At 40.5% G+C, this 21913-nt stretch overlaps 1 protein-coding gene across 8 annotated transcripts in view; it reads right to left on the minus strand.

The window, feature by feature from the left end:
- The window catches only part of LOC130189014 (seizure protein 6 homolog), a 96108-nt gene that overhangs the window by 44478 nt on the left and 29717 nt on the right, over positions 1-21913 (minus strand). For all 8 annotated transcript variants that reach the window (XR_008830694.1, XR_008830693.1, XM_056407674.1 and 5 more), the window contains 2 exons: positions 1911-2636; positions 1335-1456 (listed from right to left, as the gene is read on the minus strand). Coding sequence is in view for 6 of the 8 variants with exons in the window: in XM_056407674.1 (XP_056263649.1) it covers positions 1335-1456; positions 1911-2636 (848 nt within the window). In the remaining 2 variants the exon portion in view is untranslated. The remainder of the gene's footprint in view (positions 1-1334; positions 1457-1910; positions 2637-21913) is intronic.

Raw genomic sequence — 21913 nt, forward strand, 5'->3', positions numbered from 1 at the left:
CAATTAGACAACAGCTGCATATGTGTACATTTATTTCTGTGTGGAGTCCTCCCCATGTAAAAACTGTTCTGCTTGCATTACATTTTATGTGCGCACTGCTCCCCCGCCAGTCTCCTTTATAATCTCTTATATTCCTATAAAACCGTGGGACCTGGATAGCCTCCAGGCAAAGGAGCTTCACTCAGTGCTGATGAGATGGTATGAAATACACTTGACTTAAATTTCTCTCTTCATTCGCGAGGAACAAAGAGGCCATGGCTCCTCGTTCTCATCAGTCGCACCAGGCCGTTGTGTGTGTAGTTTTCCATGAGATCACTATCGGTTCAGCTGTAGGACGGAGGGAGGCACCATCTGTTCACACGGTGGTGCTGAAACACATGGGATCCCTGCTGTTTCTTTATCAGGCCTGGTACAGTCGATATGTGAGAATAAAATGTCTATACGTTCCCTTCCCTTGCTGTTTGGATTCACGAGAGAGGACGTCGAAGTTGAGATCTAATACATCAAATGTGATGAAATGCAAATGGTTCAAGATGTTCTTGCTTTACCAAGAAGAAGCTTTCAGAGAACAACCTATACCAACGTATACTATGTCAAGACTTATCTTAGCCCACCAGAGGCAGCGAGACAAAGCTCACATATTTTTGAGTCCCTGGTGGTAAATGAGGCGTTTGAGAAATTTCAAAAGCCCGGGAACACACACGCTGAGAGTTCATTATTATAACCTTTTTGTGACAAGACATTTCAACCTGAGACACCCCCCATCTCTTGTGCCCCCGTCTATCCACTCAGCCCAGCAATTTGTTGCCCGTCTATCTCCGTAAACCAACACAAGACCAGCACGTACTGTAACAGCCAGGACACTACATCAAAATGAGTCGATACTCTTCACTCTATGAAAGGGAACCTTATCTATTTTTTAAACATTATTTTACTTTTAGACACCCGACTTTGCAGTTCCTCTCAGCTCTACTGAGTTTATAGCATCTTTCAGCTCATTGTTTTGCTATTTATGGTCTGCAAATGTACTGTTTTGGTCAAGTATAACAGTTCTTACTATTTCCAGGTGCAGGCAGTTGTTTTTTTAGGAACAAAATAGCTGATAAACCTACTCTACCCTAACTGCCCAGCATTAAAAAAAGCAAAATGAGCAAATAGCTACTGAACATATTAAGTAGTACTAGTTTGTTTTCGGCACCGTTGGCATATCCATCAACATATTCATTTTAGTTTAAAGATGCAATTTAGAACTTTACGATTTTTGTCAGAAGTTCCACTGGTAGTTTATGAATTGCTAATACGGGCCAACATCACAGTGCGCCTTTTGCACTGACCTGAACCTCGATGCCATATCCCAGGTAGACCGTAACCAGGTAGTTACACTCCGCTCCAGAGTCAAGCTGCTGCAGGATTTCGATGTTGCCCTCGGGGTCAGTGAAATTCAGGCTGCATGGCTCTGTGGGAGACAGTAAAAAGACAAGTGATTCCCTTTTTCCCGGACCACTGATCTCTCTGACAGCACACCTGTGTCACCGTGGCCCCATAACCCTCTGACTATCTATGTCCTCCCCGACACTGCTCATCTGGGCCGTCAGCCCTCAGTGGCCAGAGGAGAGGACAGGCAGGACACATCAGGGAAAATCTGATTGTTTCTGACACATGAGAGACTCTGTTATCCCCGCTGGTGAGATGAAAAACGATGTGCAGCATACAAAATGAACACCGGCAATGTTGATTACCTGATGCTTAATGTTCTTGCCCTCAAGGATGAATGTGTTCACTTTGGGGAGATGTACCCTCAATTTTGAATTTCCATCAGGGCAAAAGTTATTTGGATGCGGCTGCTATTTATTTCGGAAGGTCCTTTGAATGTCATCTGTGAAAGTCAGAGGAAATATAAACATGTTTACCTGCTGTCTGCACGGTGGTGATGGTGGTGATTACGGTTTTGGACGTCGTAGTGGCACCTTCCTCACGGGAAGTTAGGTTGGGGAGTGGATGATCGGGGCTTGTTTTCTTTTTCATCATGGCTTCACTAGCTCCTCCTTCCTCCATTGGCATTGATGAGGGTGCCGGGGTCGCTTCTACGGGAGGCGCACTCCAAATTTGAGGCTGAATCCTCTGCGATGATAAGGACGCCACTGAGTCTCTATTATTTGGTGTCACTTGAGTGGTGAAGGGGTCTGTTCTTGGCTCTACCTTGTCCGCCCCCTTTGCCTTTGAGGACTTCTTTTGAGGGACAGACATTGTTGGCCTTGGTGTTGTGGGAGAAAATGTGGTCAGTGGGGAGGTGGCCGCCACAGTGGCAGTGGTGGCAATGTCTGAAAATGCTGGGGCATCCTTGTGGGGCACCAGCTGGGTGACAGGGTCCTCTGCATTTGAGGCAGCGAGAGAGCCTGGCATGGAGGAATACGCAGCCATAGAGCCATCCCTCTTAAAAAAGTGTTGGTCCTCCTGGAAATCCCTTGTAAGTAGGTGCTCATGAAGCAGCAGGCCCTTGAGAACAGGCCGGTGGTTGGGGATGTTCATTGGTGAGACGGTTGTGACGGGGTGGACTTCGCTCTCCGTATCCTGTGTTGACAAGCCCCTGTCTGGGTCCAGTGTCCTCTTACTGATGCCGTTGTTTTCCTTTGGCACTAAGAGTAAATGAAAAAAAGAGAACATTGTTGTATTACATACAATATTACAGTCCAGTGAGCTACAAGAGTAACAACAGTGCACAAGAACAGTACATCTTTTTGACAGTTTCATTATTATAGAATCATCAAGACTGCGAGCTGATAATCTACTTAAATAATGTCTAATGAGGTGAGAGGCTGTCCTCTTGTATAATTCTTCAGCACACTTTTTATTGCTATTTAAATCAGTTCATTATCCAGTGTGCGTGAGTGTGTGTCTTTGGGGGAGGGGCAGCAGCATAGTAATCCCTTTTACTATCCTTTACAGAAGCTTAAGTAATAGCACAATAGTCCAATGGGCTAACATATGTAGGTCACTACAAGAAACGTACAGTACAGCATGATATGATTGTATAGTATCCTATGCAAGCACACAGACAGTTTATCTTCAAATATGTTTATAGTTGACATGTCACATTTCATTAAAAAGTGTTCTCTAATTCAGATGTGATGCTAATACTCTGACAGTGGTGAGTAGCGGCTTGCAGAAAGCCGGTTTATAATCAAAAGCAAATTCACAATCACACGCCGCAGGCGGTGGAATCTCAGAGTCGAGAGACACTAAGCAGAAATAGTCTGATTGCTTGTAAGATAAAAATATGTTTTAAAAGCACATATTTTTCTAAGGCATTCTTATGTTGGCTACTACTGTATTCTTATTCTCTCTTTGTATTCAACCTCACACTCACCACTCAAACAGAGCTGGCATTGTTCAAAGTTCCACAGAGAAAAAATGAATGAATAAACATAAAGCAGGGTTTAGTCAGTAAAGCACACACACAAAATACATTATTGCAAGTCACAAGTTGCCATGCTGACAATGACTGACCTTAATTTAAAGAAACATAGCATAGTTAGAGGTTAGTATCAACCACAGATAGATTACATTACATTACATGTCAATTAGCAGACGCTTTTATCCAAAGCGACAATGAGTGCATTCAACCACGAGTACAAACGAAGAACTACAAGAATACAGAAAGTAACATTTCTTCAAGATAGTCGAACTACAAAAGTACCATAAGTAAGAGCCATTTAAGTGCCACTGAAGTGCTAATCTGTGTTTTAATCCAGATATAGTCGGAAAAGATGTGTTTTTAGTTTCCGGCGGAAGGTGTAGAGACTTTCTGCTGTCCTGATGTCAGTGGGGAGCTCGTTCCACCAGTGAGGTGCAAGGATAGCAAACAGTCTGGATTTCGAGTGATTAGCTCGAAGTGCAGGAGTCACAAGTCGATTGGCTGTTGCCGAGTGGAGCGAACGTGCCGGGTTGTACGGTGTGACCATATCCCGGATGTAGATGGGGCCCGATCCGTTCAGAGCACGGTACGCAAGAACCAATGTTTTGAAGCGGATGCGGGCAGCCACCATGCATTTGATAATTGTCTTGGGCAATGTCCAAATTATCCTTCAGTCACCCCAAATATGAATTTTTATTTTTTATTTTGTCAATCAATTCAGCCAATGATAAAAATGCCACTGTCTGATTGGTTGGTTTGGACCTACAAAGCATGGAGATGCAACTAGAGAACATGTCACTTTTCTGATCAGCTCTGAATAAATGCTGCCAGACAAATCAATGACCGACAGGGGTGTCGTGCTATTTGTAATCGGAGTGCACCTATGACATGTGCTTATGGTTAAGTTCTGGCACATCTCTAGGGTTATGTAACCACAGTTCGCTACTACGTTTACACACATTAGTCAACTGTAACTCACTAAGACATCAAGCCCCGTGGTTGGCTACTCTTTCCCACTGGCCGGCTATCCATAGAATGGGTTCAGCTACTTAATATACTACAGCCTAATAATGTGCTTTTTATCGTATAGTCCTAAAAAACACTCATATCAACACTTGTCATTTGTGACCATCCAACATCTTTTACTCCCTCCTTGATACCTGTGAAATAAAACCACCGGTGGGAAGTAAGCGACACAAAACTCATCTTTGGTTAAGCAAACATGTGCAGCTTGAATCCATCGGCCTTTATCTCTGTGTCAATTCACTTCCAGTAAAAGAAGCACACATTTGCTCTTTAAATTATACAGTTAAAAAACTGTTTTTTCCCCTCTAAAAAATGACGGACCACATTTAAAAGAACAGTAGAGCCCAATATAATATTTATCACTTCTAGATGTCAGCATACCCTTTATAGCTTAAGCTGATCAGTGCATATACGAGTTCTTTGTTGCCGAAAGCAGAAAGTCCAAAAATGTTATATCTTCCCTGTTATCTGCTGCATTTCCTCACATCAGTTGTTTGGATAAAACCGAATGAATGGATAGTTCCCACCACTACAAATCCTCCAGATAATCTTAACTGCGAGTTATACATGCTTAAGATTATGAACCTTTTTTATGTGGAAACGTATTTATTATATTTTTGAAATTATAGTGCTGACTGGCTCTTTGTGTGTTGGCCATGTGTGTGTGTGTGTGTGTGTATCTTGTTGAGACAGCAATAGGAATAGAGTGCTGTTAAAACAGCAGTCGCCATATTTTTAGGACGTTGAGACGAGCTGACTAAACAAGCCACAGTGGATTATTTCTTTCATTTTGGCATCAGTGCAATCTACACGTTTCAACCTTTTCCGTCTAATTTCATCCACACATAAACCAATACCATGTGTTTCTTTTCTTCTTTTTTGCACAATGTAAGAATGATATAAAAAATGACTGAGGAAGTTCATCCTCTTATGTGTGCATGAAACAAAGCCATCTGCTCTGACACCTTCATTAGCTTGGATTTGGTTGTCTAAATGAGGCAGAAAAGCTGCCAGCACACTTTCCATGCACATAGATGAAAGGATGCTGTCGACACAGACAGCAAAAGCGTGGGATGTCGTCATGGTGAGTGTTTTAGTCAGCTGCGGCGCTCCAAGAGGACGAATGCTTCACATCAAAACAGATGTAAGATTCATTTTGAAATGTGCCCGAGAGGTTAGTTGAATGGTTCGACGACGTCTGCACACCTTTCAGGCGTCAAGTAAAATGCAGCGGCATGTGAAACAATATAATAAACACGTGGTAATGTCACACCCTGTCTTTTCTCTATTCTTGTTTGTCATCACATCTGATTAAATTATAAAGCTTGCATGTTCTGCAATTGACTGGCTCATTTTGGGGTTTATTGATCACAAGCGCCAGTTGTTTTTCCCGCATATGAAATAGATGCTTAAATCTGCATGGCAGAAGGCAAACAATCACTGTGAATCAATACTGTCTTTGTCTGTATTTATTCTATTGGGGCTCTCATAACGGGAAATGTACATTTAGGTTTTTAACTATAATTAATGTATTAATGAATTAATGTAGAACAAATGAACTGCGCCACAGGAGAGGCTCTGCTGAGCTCCTAATGAAAGGAGTGGTAAGCCATTCTGCTGATGCAGAGTAGTTTTACCACCATCCGACACGCTAATAAACATTTGATTGGGCTTTTCAAGAGGAAGAGTAAACAATTTTGTTCCAAAGTCTCTCCCAGGCTAACACAATTGACACATGGTTTTACATTATACTGGCAGACGCGACAACACTACATTTATCTTTCTTGGCGACAGAAGCAATTCAAATACCTTTTGATGTTCTGAGATGGAGGAGGAGCATTTCCTTGTAGCCTTATTCTGTCACAACAAAAGCAGCGAAAGCTGCACTGTGAAGGCAAACTAAGCATATTTGACATGTCTCACAACCAGCGAGAATAAAGAGTGTAAAGGGAGGTCTTCATGAATGATTGAAGTTTATAAGGCTGACCCTTTTCCTCATAGATGCAAACTAGAGAAGAATCTCAAACATATTGTATAGGTAAGCTGGGAAGTGATGCTTTTGAAAAGATCATTGTTATTGCTGTATTAAACTGGTCACTAGCCTACCTTTTCATTTCAGTATATTTATCTCTCTCTGTCTCTCTCTCTGCTGGTCAGCTGTTGACCGTCCAGTTGCTGCCCTTCAGTCAGAACATTGAGTGGAAGTGGAGAGTGAGAACAGAGAACTGGGTTAAACCAGAGTTTCTCATACACAGATCAATACAGGATCAATGTGTACAGGTTGGAGACCTCACTGTGGTGATTACTGAGGAGCGAGTGCTGCTACCAAACTCTTCTCATTGCTCACCCTTAAAGGGTACCTGTTGTGATCTCGAATGTGTAGCCAGATCAAAAGATAATGTGTTTCTAAAGGTTATTCATGCACTGACGGTCCAGTATTCAATAACAATACGTAGTTTAGGCTGTTCAAAGTCCCTCAACTCCGACAAGCTTCATTGCACTGGTGCTTGAATATGGCGCAGGTGGTGTGACGTCACATCGTTGATAGATCGACAGCCAGCCACAGCGGATGTGTTCAGAAACCAATGTAAACAACGTCGAGCGCTCGCAAACAAATGCTGAGAACTTGATAATAATATAGAAAACGGGCGAAATATGGACGATGAAAGATTGTCAGATTCAGCAACTGGATACTTGTATGAACCATTAAAAGCAGACTATCCCCATTTAGTTAATTGTGACAGCGATAGCGATGATTCTGATGAAGTTGATGCCGAAGGACCGCCGGTACAGATGCTTCACCGTGCGGACCGTGCACGCAAGTCGGCGGACGTTTGGTGCAGTTGTGGGAAATGTGTGCCACAAAAAACAGACATAGAGTGCATTTGTTGTAAAGAACACAAACTTATGTCCGATGATATAGTGACATTAGACCTCATCTGCTTTACACAAAAGCGTGAGCTTGATAGCTACATCGCGCATAAGCCAGCGCTGGAGATGTCTTTCATTGATGCAATGTTCGGCCGACATGTTCGGGGTGCTAGTGACTTTTCTTTGCTCCGTCCGTCCCGATGCGCGCAAACCGGTGTCGGAGCTCCGCGCGCACGAGACGGCGGGCAGAGGACTGTCAACGCAACACGTAGAGACAGAAATGACATGCTGCTGCTGTAATGTGGCGCTATAGAGAAAGTGACAGGGGGGCGGGCCAATTTTTTTTTATGTCATGCGATCTACCAATACTACGCCGCGATCGACTGGCAGGTCGCCGCGATCGACGTATTGAGCACCCCTGATATAGATTGTGTAATTCTTGAGGCCACCGATCTATCCCAAGAAGCAACGCGTGTAGAAGTGGCTCCGGATTGGCTGAATTCCTTTCAACGACTCTACGTCATAGTGACCTTTGACATGAGTAAATAACTGGCAAGATGTCTGCGCCCTGAAGCGTTCACGGACTCGGAATGTTGACAAAGAAATGTAAAGCCTCGGGCTATGCGTGACTTGTTGACAATAGCGGCAGGGAAAATATGATTTATTTGATGCGCCTAATGGATGTAGCACGTTGTTGTTTTTGACTACAGGTACCCTTTAATTGGGTGTTTACAGGTGAGGTTTCACAGAATAGAGCCCAAAACTGAATTACTAATGTCATTTGAGTATGTAAATCAATACATACGACGGGACAGAATGCATTCATTAGTTGAAAATATGGAGGGATTTTGACCTATTTACACAGAAAGGCCAGTCACTAATAACCAAATTTTTTCTGAAAATTATGTGAGCTGCTGAAAAACCTGACGGATGCACGATGGGATAAAGACTAAATAAACAACAAAAGCAAACTAAAGGCAACATTTTAAAATGCATTTATACAACATTGCCTCTAACTATGGGCTAGGGGCTGCACCGGGAGGAGCATCACCTAATGGTGGAATCTAATTGGCCAACCCAATTGTCTCCTTTATTGGATTCTGAACATGACAATTAGTCAGTCAATCAAACCCCATTCGTATCGCACCCTTTGTGCAGATCTGTGAATTAAAAGATCTTGGTGAAAGAATAAATGGAAACGGTGTAACACATCATCAACCAAAATGAGGAAAATATAGTAATAAATCCCCCAAATTTGAAAAAAATAGATACAAAAAACAATAACATAGATAGAAAGCAACCAACATAAACAAATAGATAGTGGGCAGTAAAACATTTAGAAAAATACAGTGACTGAACTTGTCATTACCTCAACACTTGACAATGGCAAACCAAACTAGTAAATCTATTATTCACTTTAGTAAAAATATATTCACTCAGAAAGCTCTGCCTACTTCTGCAATACAGGCTGCAAAACATTGAGTGGGTCAAGTTTATTTGTATTTTAAAGTGTATTAAATGCTTCCAAACTCAGCTTCATGTTCCCAAACATTGATATAGCGACAAACTAAAATGTAATGCAGACACTGACATTATACTCATTTTAATTGACTTGTATTACTGTCGAATTCACCCCCCCCCCCCCAACCTTTGCCAGATGCTGATTCTGATCTGGCAACGGTTGTAATTTAGAACAATGACAGGTCCTGTTCTCACCTCTTTCCATCCATACTTAGAAAATCCCACCCGGTCCTGCCAACCAATTTGAATGTATTGTGCTTGAAGGACTCCAATCAAGTAGAGAGTTACTGTAATATGCTGGCGACACCGGGCCACCGTCAGAACAAAGTGATCCTCATGGGCTCCGTCAGGTCCGCAGAATGGGAATCATTCACACGCCAGCAAGTTGCATTGAGTCACAGGCAGTGCCTACAATCACAAAGAGATGCTAACATACGTGTGAGTTGTGCTTTGCTGTAGTCGTGGTCAGTAATGCGTTGCTATGGACTCAGTGCAAGATACAGCAGACACAGCTGCTGCCAAATGTATTATAGCGCATATTTCAGTTCAATGATCCGACAGCTAAAAGTAGTTGCACTCTAGAGGTTATGCATGTAACTGCATTACATCGCACCGCACTGAAGCGTGTTAATTACTGAAGGGCCAATTCATAAATTAACGGTGGTAATTACCATGACAGAATGAGATTACTGTTATCTTATTCTGAGCAGTGTCACAAATACAATAAAATACCATTTATTGTCTTGGGGGAAATATGTTTCTTCTGTGTGCAGCACATTTCAGACATGTCAGGGTCTCGGAGGATGAACTATATGTAAAGTCACGGCAACCCTGTTTAAAAACTGAAGCTAGATACTAAGCCGTTATTACAAGATAATTTAATGATGCAGAGAAATTGGTCTTTACAATTTAAAAATAGCACAACGAACCTGTACAAATGTAAAACTGTTCTCTTTGTCCTGAGGTCAAGCGAGTCGAGTCGTAGATTGAAAATAATTACACAATTTGTACTTTCTATCTCTCGGAAGCCACATTAATGTTTGAAAAAGTCCAGTCCAACTCGAAACCTTTAGAAGATATATGGCTGGATGAAGAATGAGAATGACCTGGATGTTATGCCATCATCAGCTACACTGCTGTTACACACTTAATATTTCCAATATGTATCCTTCACGTTGCTGTCTTCCTTGCTTTCATCCTCCATCCTATATTTTATTCTCAATTGCTTGAGACACCAACCCTTTTTAATGTCGTAAATTGTCTTGTGTTTTCATTGCATTTATGTTTTATGTTATTGTGTTTCTATTCTACCTTGCTGCAAAAATATAAACCCTATACTGAATTGAACGTCTCAACTTGGCTGCTCATTTGTTTTTCTCGACATAATAAAAGCTTTCTAGAAGGCAAATGTGGTTTGTATAAGACTTTTAAAATGATGACGCATATATTTGCGGGCCTATTTCTCATCTCTATGGACTAGATCCAAACAAAAAGCATCCTGAATATGCATTAGAGGAGGTACAAGCTCATGCTTTGCCCTGATGGATCCATGGCAACCTCTCAGCAGACATTGACTATGATGACAGAGTGAGCAATCATAAGAGACTCCTCCTCAAGATGCCCACACATAGCCTCCTCTCCTCAGTTGCATATCAATGGAGTCATCAGTAAATGGAGAGAGCACTAATAAGATGGGACAAGCTACACTTGAGGCAGGTTGCTGATTGACATCAATCTCCCCTTATATCCAGGGGCTTTATTTCCTTATTATTACAAAGAGCCACTAGACAAGCAAATCAATAAGCAGCTTCCGCTGGGCTCAGATACGAGGCCTTCAGATCACTCTACATGACTCCTTTTAGTGTTCCCGCTGGAGCTTTGCGCTCATGAATTCATAAGAACATAAGGTGAACATTTTCCAGTCGAGGCATTTGGTGCAGTATGTGCAGCCTCTGTAAAGGAAAGACTACAAGAAATGATGGTCTGAAACTGATAAATGATTCCATTAGTTAACCTAATGCATTGTTCATTTAATGTGGTGTGTGTGACAGGCGTGCATAGACATGGAAATAAATTATATCAAAAAGAATAGACGAAAATTAAAATAAGTGAGCACTGGCTGCAAGAATAAGCTTTTCTAAATAAAAATAAAAAAGGTCAAAAATCGCAGTGATTTCCAGTCAAAACCCAGAATAGTGCATCCATGACTATGCAGAGATTCATTTTCTAAGCATCAAATTAAGCTTTTTCTGTTTGGTTTTTAAGTCGTGAGGATAAGAGAATATTGAAATGAGACACACTCTTATCCTCCATCTGCCCTTTGACTTCATTGAGCGGAACCATAACTTTTCCCTTTCATTTATTACGGCCTGTCTGTGTTCCGGTTCATTGAGCATTGTTCTTCAGCCAGGCTTTAAACAAACTGTGTCTTAATGGTGCTAGGGAGCTCATAAGACCTGACCTTTAAGCTGGAGCAGAGAAAAAACAGAGCTACCCAGCCGCGCTACTTGCATGAAATCTACTGTAAAGCACGAAAGCTGCAGGGGGTAAATGGACCAGCCTTAAACAAATCTGAACTCTATAAGGAAGGGTTGAATGTGGTTTTAATTGGCAATCATTTCTTTGATAGAAAATCTGTTTGTTAGGTTAATCAATTTGCATTTCCCATGGCACAGTTTTCCCTATTGTGTCGACTGTGCTTTCTTTTCTTTTCACTTGTAATGCTTTTTTCTTTTTTTACCGGACAATTTAGGAATGAATGGATGCATGTCTTGTTGTAAAAATGTCTGGTATTAAAATCACATCATGTTCTGTAATCATGGCAGAATCTGTTTTATACAGAAGCCGGGTGTATTTTAATTTACCAATGTGTTGCATCCTAGAAAATACTGGGAGGGATGTCTCTTTTCACACTTCATTTCCTCCCATTAGAGTAATTTATCTTTTCATTTTCTTCTCATTTACTCCATGGTGGAGTCAATTAAGAATAGAGCTGTGGGTGAATCAAGACATACAACTTTCAAATATGTTGTGGATTATTATATTGTGAGCTAAATGTATCTTTAACAGTGGTTGGGATGTGGCACTCTTTTAGCAACGCGCCGTATGACTTTGCAATGATATAATATATCTCAATGATTTAATATACACATATGTTCATATTCTCTGAGGGTGCAGGTTGTACATCTGGCTCTCCTGCTGACAATGCAGACATTAGTGGTGAATTCGAAAGCTACTTGATTGATGTCACGCTTTCCGTCCCTCTTCAAGTCATTCCACAGCCCCATAACAATTCAATCAGCCCCAGGATAATACTACTAAGGCATCATGCTGGCGATTTCCAACCTTATCTGTGTACAAGACTTGCCTATGTGCGCCATTACACCTGTAATTAAGTCATCTCGTGGGGAGGCTCATGTTATAACACTGAATCAGTTAAAAATAGTCATTTCAGCCTCAAAAACTCCCTCATCTCACAAAATGAGCATCTGAAACCAGGGAAATTGAAGTGCCAGCAAGATATATCAGAGGCCTTTGTCTTTGTACTTGTTGTTTATATCAAAACATGGAGAGAGAAAACAGCTCTTGTGTTCAGGCTGATGAAGCCAACTTGAAAGGAACTGATTTGTGCAAGCATGGCAGCATTTGGCCGAGGCCAATAGAGATGAGGTTAAAAGTGGATGAGGTGGGCTCACTGTGAGCTAGTTGCACTGCTGTCTTGAATTGCTTTTATTGCAGCAGAATGGAAAACAAAGAGAAAGTGAGAGAAAAGATGTACTCATTGAATGAGAGTAAAAGATGTGCTCATTGAATGAGAGTATGGAGAGACCCTGGTTTTCATTCGTTTTAGAAGAATTACCAAAAAGGTAGTATTTATATTATTTTAGGCCGGCAGCCTACTTCACTCAGGCACAATTATCCAAATGGTTTCCTCACCGGAGCAAACTAGAAATCTGTTGCCTCAGTCTCACACTCGGTGGGAGTCGTCTCCTGCAGAGTCACCTTCCTTTGAAACAGACCTGCTGGCATTCACAGTGAGAATCTCTTTGTCTATTTAAGTTCAGACTTAATTTTCAGCAGACTTTACCTTGTGACTTACTAAAGTTCTCACCTGGGCAGCTGCTCCTCTTGTCTCGGCCTTTATTGTGTGACATTCATTACATTGCCACGCCTGTGCAGCCTGCTGCATTCACACGCATGCTTAACCTGCACAGCTGGATCGCACACGTTTCCCATGCTCACGCATGCTTATGTTACACAAATCTGTTCGACTGTTTTCCTCAATTATTGAAGAAATATGTTGCTTATTCCGAAACTTGACATTTTTCCTTACACAGTTCAACATAGATGGAGGACCGATGTCTGTGTTTCACATCATCTCAGGTGATTTTATTTTGAAAATACCTTGTTTACTGTCCCCCACAACAAAAACAGCTAATGCTTTTAACCGTATGGATGAATTATGTGCGTTTGTAAACCATGTTGGTTAATATGTGTTGATGCTTCGATAAATTGTAAATATTTCAATGGCCATAGGGGGAAATGTCGCGGTTATCATCTTGTTATTTTTAGATGTAACTTGTGTCGCTGAACCCTGAACACAGACGGCGTCATCCGAACTCACTAAACCCAAGTAATAAATGTAATCTTAGAAAAAAAGTATTTCATGTCTGCCTTGCTGTCATGTCATCCTGATCTCACCACTTAACCCTCTTCCTTGGAGACTGCAGCACATACCATGCTTGGTCTTGGTGCCTCGGTGGACGCCTGCAAAGTGGTGGGGGGGGGGGGGAGGGGTGACAAGATAATGTGTCTTCTCAATAAATACTTAAAGACATTTGAGAGTTATCTTGTGTTTATTTCTCACAGGGAAGTTAATGAGATACATGTCCATCACACCTTCCACCCACAGCCACATTCAACGTATTGAATCTAATTGTTCAACAGCACAGTCCTTTGTCAGTGGTAACCCCGAAAAAGACAACGCAAGCATTAAATAGTCACGCTGTTTGATATTTGGGGAGGATATTAAGGGCGATGCTATATTCTACTTTTCGCAAACAATCAGGCTAAACATTTGCCGTAATGTCTCACATTGTGGATTTAGTATTCAGATAGCTTGATTGTGGAAGAGTTGTTCATTTCCATGTGCTATTTTGTCCTATCAATGATTTCTGATATGGCTTTTAGACAAAAGGGAAAAATATATTAGAATTACATGTGAATTTCATCCACTAGCAGTTTTCCCTTCACTTCTTCACTTTCTGAAACGTGGATGGGAAGGTCCATGTGGATGAGGAGGGAAAAGGTGATTAATGCAATGGCCCTGGAAGGCAAAGCAGAGGCGATCGCATTCGAGTGTGATCCCTGACCTTATGTATTTACAGGATTGGTCCGAAGGAGGTGAACGAGCAGACTCTCAGCCGAAAATCACTTTGGCACTTGCATCTCCCACAATCGGAGCACAAGTATTTGCTGTGCACTCTGCTGGAGCAAGCAAGCAAAATAAAGTGGTGGAGGCGACTAGAAGTCAGGGGGGGGCAGAGAGACGCTGTGTTTGAAATTGCTGGATGTTTGTGACACGTGAGGGTTGAATCTCTTGTGAGGAAAGATAGCCACGCAGCTTGAGATAGAGCCACCTTAAGGTTCCCATTGTTTGAAAACAATATTCAATCTAAACTTGACGCACATGCCGGAAGATTGCATTTAAGTGGGGTGACAATATTCTTGCTTTGATCACTGGCTTATTTCTGACAATAGAGCTTTTTATTTCATATTTTGTATCAACATAACATAGTCCAGAGAGGGTAGCTTTTTATTTTATTATTGGGGTGGATAATACTAGTAGTGGTAGTAGTATTGCACTTATTATTACTTTTTTAATGACATTATCACATTGACAGTTGGGCACATTGACACACTTCTCTCTGTTCACGTCATCTCTGCTAACAGAGTATTGAAATGTATTGGAAAACAAGTTGGCAAAATGTGATCTGGTTCAACTCTTATTCAGATTTAATAATATTAGATCACTTTTTTTGTTTTTAAGATTTTTTCATTTTCATGAAATATGTAAAATGTTTTATATTTGAAGTTGGTCATTAAAGTGAGATGATAACAACAAGATGTCCTTCATTTGACTTTATGAAGAAAAATGTAAGCCTTTTGTTAGAAGTGTACTTGTATCATTAATGGACATAATCACTATTTGGTATGGAGGGTCATACTTAAAGGTCACTGGAAATGTAATCTCTTTTTGCATCTTTGTTTCTTTGAAACATTGTTTCATTTTTTTCAACGTATTAAAGGGTTTATAATGATAATTTTTTTTAAACATTGTAATCGATTATAACACATCATCTAACTAAAACAAATCAAATCTCAGCAATTTGACAAGAACATTTTTCAAAGCAATCTTGAAACAAGAAACGGAATATAACACAAACCATAATCAGCTAAATCCTGAAGGGAGATGATAGAGAGAGAGAGAGAGAGAGAGAGAGAGAGAGAGAAAGAGAGAGAGAGGTATTTGAGCAGATGCATTTAATATGCCAGCTGCATGTAATGTTGATATTAATTGTATGTGTTTTGGCAGGGGGATGCCAGAGAGCAACACCAGGTGAGAGCCTGTGAGTACACAAGTCTGAAATCATAAATGTTATAAACCAATACACAAGCTGCCTATTGGGAGGCGAGGGGAAACAATATTAACGTCGACAGTGATGGATGATGCTGAATCCTGTAGGGGCTGATAGATACAGGGCCCTTTAGAGCCGAGATGCACCATGTCCTTCTGAAAGGGACATTGCATGTGTGTTTCAGGTAAAACGTACAAGTATAATAACAAATTGCATAACCATGGGTGGGCTTTTTTTTAATTGATATTTGCTTGCTAGACTGTTAGAAAGAAAGTAAATGTTAGATTTTTATTTTTTTCAAACAGTCAGACTACACAGCAACACTTGCATTTTCTCTGAAGAGTTATATTGTTATTGTTGTCAAGTCTTATACAATGTATGAAGTACTACTCTTTATGTCTGTGACATTAGCTTGCACATCTTCAGAGCTGTTGCCCAAAATCTCTACCGACCTGTGATGTTGGTTTTGAATTCAAACCAAAAGCTTGAAACTCCAGGTATACTTCCGTCGTTTGTTTTCCTTCAGTTAGGTTGTTAATGTGAGGAGAACTCATCATCAAAATAGAAATCTTCTGCAAAAATGTGATATTTACAGCACATGATCTTTCATCTCTTTAGTTTAAAATACAGAAATGGTATTGTGAATGGTACCAGTGCTTTTTCCAGATTTAAAAGACAAAAGTACAGTAATATAACGGCACACTGGTGATTTGTGTCTTTGTGTCTAAATGGTATAAAGTATGTAACAGGGAGCATTTTACAACACAAATTAAGTCCAGAAAACAAACGATATCATTGACTCCGGAGCTTAAATTGACGTTGCTCTTCACCACAACAGTTCTGTTCAATATATCAGACAGCCACATATGGTGGTTTAGGTTTGGAGCGATTACCGCCAAATGTTCCCCTGACATAAAGCTCAACTGTGTATTTAAAGAATGGGAACAGGTTAATGTGAAGTGCTAGAGGATAAAATAACACGTGGAATTGTCATTGGTAATAAGAAGAGATATGATGACTCTGTGAGGCAGATTGAAAAAAAGGACACAGAAACAGAGGTCATACTGTAACACTGACATTTGTCATGTTTTTCTTGCTAAATGGAATATATCGTTTGACATTCTGAAGTAATTGTCTCTTTCTTCACATTGTTTTTCAGATGTGAAATCCATATTACCAAGTGAAGCTGACAACACGAAGGCTACTGTCACTGCAATGTCAGGATGTCTGCATCCCATGTGGCATGCTCGTCATTCTGAACAGGCACACATAATCACGAGTCAAGGACATCTGCTGTATAAACTAACCTTTGAATGGAAATTGCTTCATATTCAAAGCAATTTGAAGGTAAGAAGTCACTGTGGTACATCTTTGGTTATAACAAAGACTTATAATACTCTAAGTAACTCCTGTTTTAATAAGGTAATCATCTACTTATGGGTGGGATATATCTTTTTTATTTTTACCTCAGAATAATTCTTCCAAAAGCTGCTTTAAATAACTGCAAAGTACAGCCTATTGTAGCTTATTGCTTTAATAAACTGTGACTGAGCAGTGTACTCAACCATGATTGAGAGACTGCAAATATTCTGCTGTGATCTTACTCAAACATCTCCTGGTGCAGGAGCAGGTTATTATGATGAGCTGTAAATTGCCACACCAGGTAATTGGAGAGCGTCAGTGGAGCCAATAAAGTCGAAGCAATGGCAGATGGTGAAGACAAAACCCAAATGATGAACAAGTCTCTCGGAAAGCAGCTGTTGTTCTTTGGAAAGAAACTTTGCATTAGCACTGAAAAGGAGTCCATGTGTAAAAAAAATCCTGAAAAGACCTAACTCGGCACTAAAGTTGCAAAGTTGTTTTTGATTGGCGCGCGTGCAATAAAAATAATCATCACAGTTTATAAACTTTTCTTTCTTTTATTTATTTATTTCTGCGCTTTTATAGCTTCACCAAAATTGGATTTCAAGCCTGGCTACCCTAAGAGGATCTACAAACACACATGTGGTGCAAGAGCAAATCTGTGTGGAAGAGCACCGGGTAAAAAAAATAAAAGGGAGAAAATTAAAGTGGTTTAGCCTGAATGGATTTGAGGGGCTGGAAAATGCATTTTAGTGCCCAGTCATTCTTCCTTATTCAACCACTGTTTAATATACATTTGTAATGGTATGTCTGCTCCAGCTCAGCAGAAATGTTGAGGCATTCATCAGCAGGTGTTTCACTCTCACACTCAGCTCAACGGTTTGGTGGCATTACATTGTTGCATGTATGATAAAGTCTAAGTTAAGTTTAGAAATATGTTTGAATGTATGCGTGTTGACCCCGAAGAATACCCAATGTTTCTCCTCATGCTAATAAGGAACCTAATAAAGTAAATCGCTCAAAAATAAAACCCAACATCCAGCAAATGTCATTTTACGTCCATTGAAGATAAAATAAGAAATGATGGATGCCTATTATACTGAATAGGTTTTAGCAAGCTGTCTAGAATCCTCATGAAGCCTACCTTTGTTTTTTCATGTAAACCTGTTGTTATTTCCGTGTGAGGCGTTATTATTGATCAGATGCCATCTGAACTAAACTGAACTGAAAGGCCCCTAGGATGTGCACTGATTGATCGGCGAGCAGTGACACGTACTTAGCGGAGTATGAGAGAATGCTTCTCTCCTTCTCTTTTGTACTGCATGCTCCGCTTTCAGCCCTGTTGAGAATCCGGGGTGGCTCTTTGAGGCCTTTAAAGACACCAGGTGGTCACAACACCCACGCCAGCGCTAACCCAACATGCCGCGGCGCACTTGTAAGAGACATACATCAAAGCTGATACTGGCGTCTGCAGGTGTTTGTTTATTCCGTAGCTATACGCAGCAACAGAGGAGATGAACAGGCCTTGATTTTAGCATGCTGGAAACATGAGTTATCTCCAGCGAGAAACACACAAAAGTCCCACTGTACTTTGAACTCCCGCTCCGTGATCATTCATGATGTGTTTTTGTTATGCTGCCAAATCAAACAAGTCAGCTGTAAAACAGCACCGTAGTGCGTAACAAGAGGGTCTGATTTGACCCCAAAATAATATTATTCGTCACTATGTAATCTCTTTGGTTCCACCAGTGGCAGTTATTAGACAGATAACATCTTTTCCCTAATATTTGTGAAGGTAGCTGCTTGAGATCTAATGTTTTGCTTTTGTTGGTTTGCTTCAGGTGCGTAACGCTACACTGCAACGGCACCGCGGCGAATTGTAGCCGACTCATCAACTGATGTTCTTTGAGATTGTGAAGAACTCCGCCCTGTTTTGGGCTCTGATGGATTGGACTGCAGCATCATGGAAGTTTGGGGCCATATGACCATATTGTGCAATACACCTCAAGCCTTTCTTATTCACACACTGAAGTATCACATAAAAGCTTCGAAAGGAGCAGGAAATCAAACATTCCAATCGGACTTCATGTCCATCTATAACAATAAAAAAGCTTATCAGCGCTGATCAGTGTCCTCTGGCAAGTTTTTTCGAACATGACCCAAAAAAGCGTCTCTCTTATCCGTCTCCAAAGTGATGTGGACTGACAGTAGCGGTATCATGCATGAAGCAGGGTGAATAATTCAAGTTTTTTTTTCAAGAGGACAAAAGACTTGGGGTGAATGACAACTTGTCAGCGGGAGATAAACCGAGTGAATACATAACAGATGAATGAAATAAAAGTGTGCCAGCAGACAATGGGTGCCATCCACTTTCCTGGAGCTCCCTTTCATATGTGTTTACCATTCCACTTTTATTCTCTTTCCTATTGTGCGTTTAAAAAAGGAACACACATATTTCTTCCAGTAAATCTTTTTGCCGCTGTGTATGTGAGTTTTTGTTACTAAGGGCTCATGGGGAGAGAGGTGAAAATATGTTTAATGGTGACTAACATTGGCTGCTAATACCCCTGGCCATTATGTGACTCACTTTAGCTCCCGTCAAAGTGAACTCTGACCAAGTGTGTCCAACACGGCAGCCATGCGCGAAGCTGAAGGCGAGTTACACGGACAAGACGGGGAGGGAAAGGGTGCCGAGCGTAACCAAGGGAGCGGCCAGGAGGCTGGTTCTGCTCCGATTTGACAGTTTATGGTCAGTGCATTTATCACAAATGTCATCCTTCATCACTGCTGAGCTGCACCACATATAGCCTGCATTATGATACACACAGGAAAGGTCTGGATAAATGTGGTGGGAAAATGGAAAGTGCTGGAGATGGAGTGACTATTTGATAATATCTGACTCTAAACAAAGTATCAAAGTGCAGTCCAAAAGCAAAACAACTGAATTATATTATACCATCCACGGGAGTATTATTGTTATATGCAAGCTGTTATTTTGTTTATTTTTTAGATTTAAAAGGGAAAAACAAATCCAGATTGTTATTATTGGATTTAGGTGTTTTGTTAATCCATAAACAAATTAAGTTGGATATTTCTGTCATCAGATATTGTGTATCTAAAATCCACAATCTTTCAAATAGAGTGCAGTTGAGCCCAATGGGCCACATGCAATCGAAGTCAAAGAGATCTCTGGCATGATATGAACCACTTTATATGAGGTCCTAATTATGTGGAAGGCGTCTTGTCAAGAGCCTGGGTTATGAAAGTGACATTATTGTGTGGCTCAAATCATCTTTCTTTGAATTCCTGATTGGATTCCACTGCGGCAGCACTTTTCGTAATGGATACATAACATTTTGAAACCAACCCTTTCAATTAGCCACGATATCACTCACTACTTTGTTTCAGCATTTTTGGAGAGTGAGACATTTAGTCTGAAATTTATTCCCACATTGAATTCAACTGTAGCTTTTATCTTGATAATATATACAGTATATATATATATATATATATATAAGATATCCCTGCACTCCAAGCATTTCTTCAACGAAAGACTATTAGGGCCAGTCGTGGAGAGGAGGAACAATTCTCCAGAGCAGAGCCACAACCTGGGTCTGCCTGAGACACACATGCCCTGATGAAGTGATGATGCAGCCACACAAACGGAGAGCAGTCATGGATTTCGAGAATATGGGCAAAATGTTGTGAAATTTCTACCTTAATTTCATTTTAATTCTCAGCATCTCTACTTATTATTGAAATGGTATTTTAACTTGAATCTAATGCCAAATAAATTTAATTTATTTCTGTGTTTTTTTAAGCCTGCCATAACTCTTTTGTGTAATTTAGTACCTTATTTATTTATTAGAAAAATTCATGATAGCAAATTGTGGCACGAGTTACATATTTTCCTGTATGAGTACTGCACATACAATTACCAAAGAGTAAATCTGGTGGATGTGCACATTTGCCACTTAATCTGGTCAGAAAACGGTCGTCACAGTGCTGCAAGGTTAAGCGGTCTGGAGAACCATGGAAAATACGACCCCGGCCTAATCCCTTAAATCTTTGCAGATCTACCAGCACAGGGGGAAAAAATTGCACACAACATTACTGGAAACAGATAGTATGTGATGCACATTGTCCCATTATTAATTGTTTGATCAGATCAGCTTCCTGTGAAAATTGCAATCCCATTGGTGATATTTGTTCCCATCTCTGGAAGGAATAAATTAAAATGGACACATCATTTCAACACCATTTCAAATTTAAATCATTCTATTGTCTCAAATTTAACTCTTCTGGAGATGAGGAAATATTGCAAGTGTGTATTATGGAATCTTTTAATTTATTTCAGTGTGTTTGCAAAATTGAGAGTCTAGTGTTTAATATTTTATGACAAGGGACGTTGCAGTCACGTATAAACGTCTTCAAAAAGGCCTGAGGACTTAGTGACACTAGCCTATGACTTAAAAACTTAAATAAGCGAGAGTCACTGTTTACAGCTTGTTACAGCATCACTTCTCTACAAAGTCAGCCAGCATCCTCACCCTGCTCGAGCTACCTGTCTCCTCCGTTCCAGAGGGAGGTGAATAAGCAAGTGGTCCGACACATCAGTCTGTCAGTGCTGCGAGCGTTGCCAACCACAAGGTTAAAAGGACTGCAACCTTTATGTGCAGCTGTTCACAGAGATGTTATGCTAATTATGATCTTAACAGAGTCTGAAAGAGATTTTTTTTCATTTTGTAGCAACATATCATCATAGTTACATGGCTCCTCCTGGGGAATAAAAAGAAAAAAATCTAATATTTGGGCTGACTTTGAACCTGACACCTTGTCAACGTTATTTCAGTATTCTGGACCTAAGACACAAACACACATTCCTCTGCCCCAAAGGCAATATTTTCAGGTAAAAGAGGTGTATTTTTGGGGTTGTTATTTCAAAGAAAATAAAAATAACTGACTGCAAGGATAATGAATCTTAATGAAATATTAATAAGAAAAGGTCTGGAAGTGTTTTTAAAAAAACTGTTCAGTTGATTAAGACTAAAGTCCGATAGGTTCCAATATTCATGTGTCA

This window comes from Pseudoliparis swirei, chromosome 3 (genome assembly GCF_029220125.1).
Source record: "Pseudoliparis swirei isolate HS2019 ecotype Mariana Trench chromosome 3, NWPU_hadal_v1, whole genome shotgun sequence".
Lineage (NCBI taxonomy): Eukaryota > Metazoa > Chordata > Actinopteri > Perciformes > Liparidae > Pseudoliparis > Pseudoliparis swirei.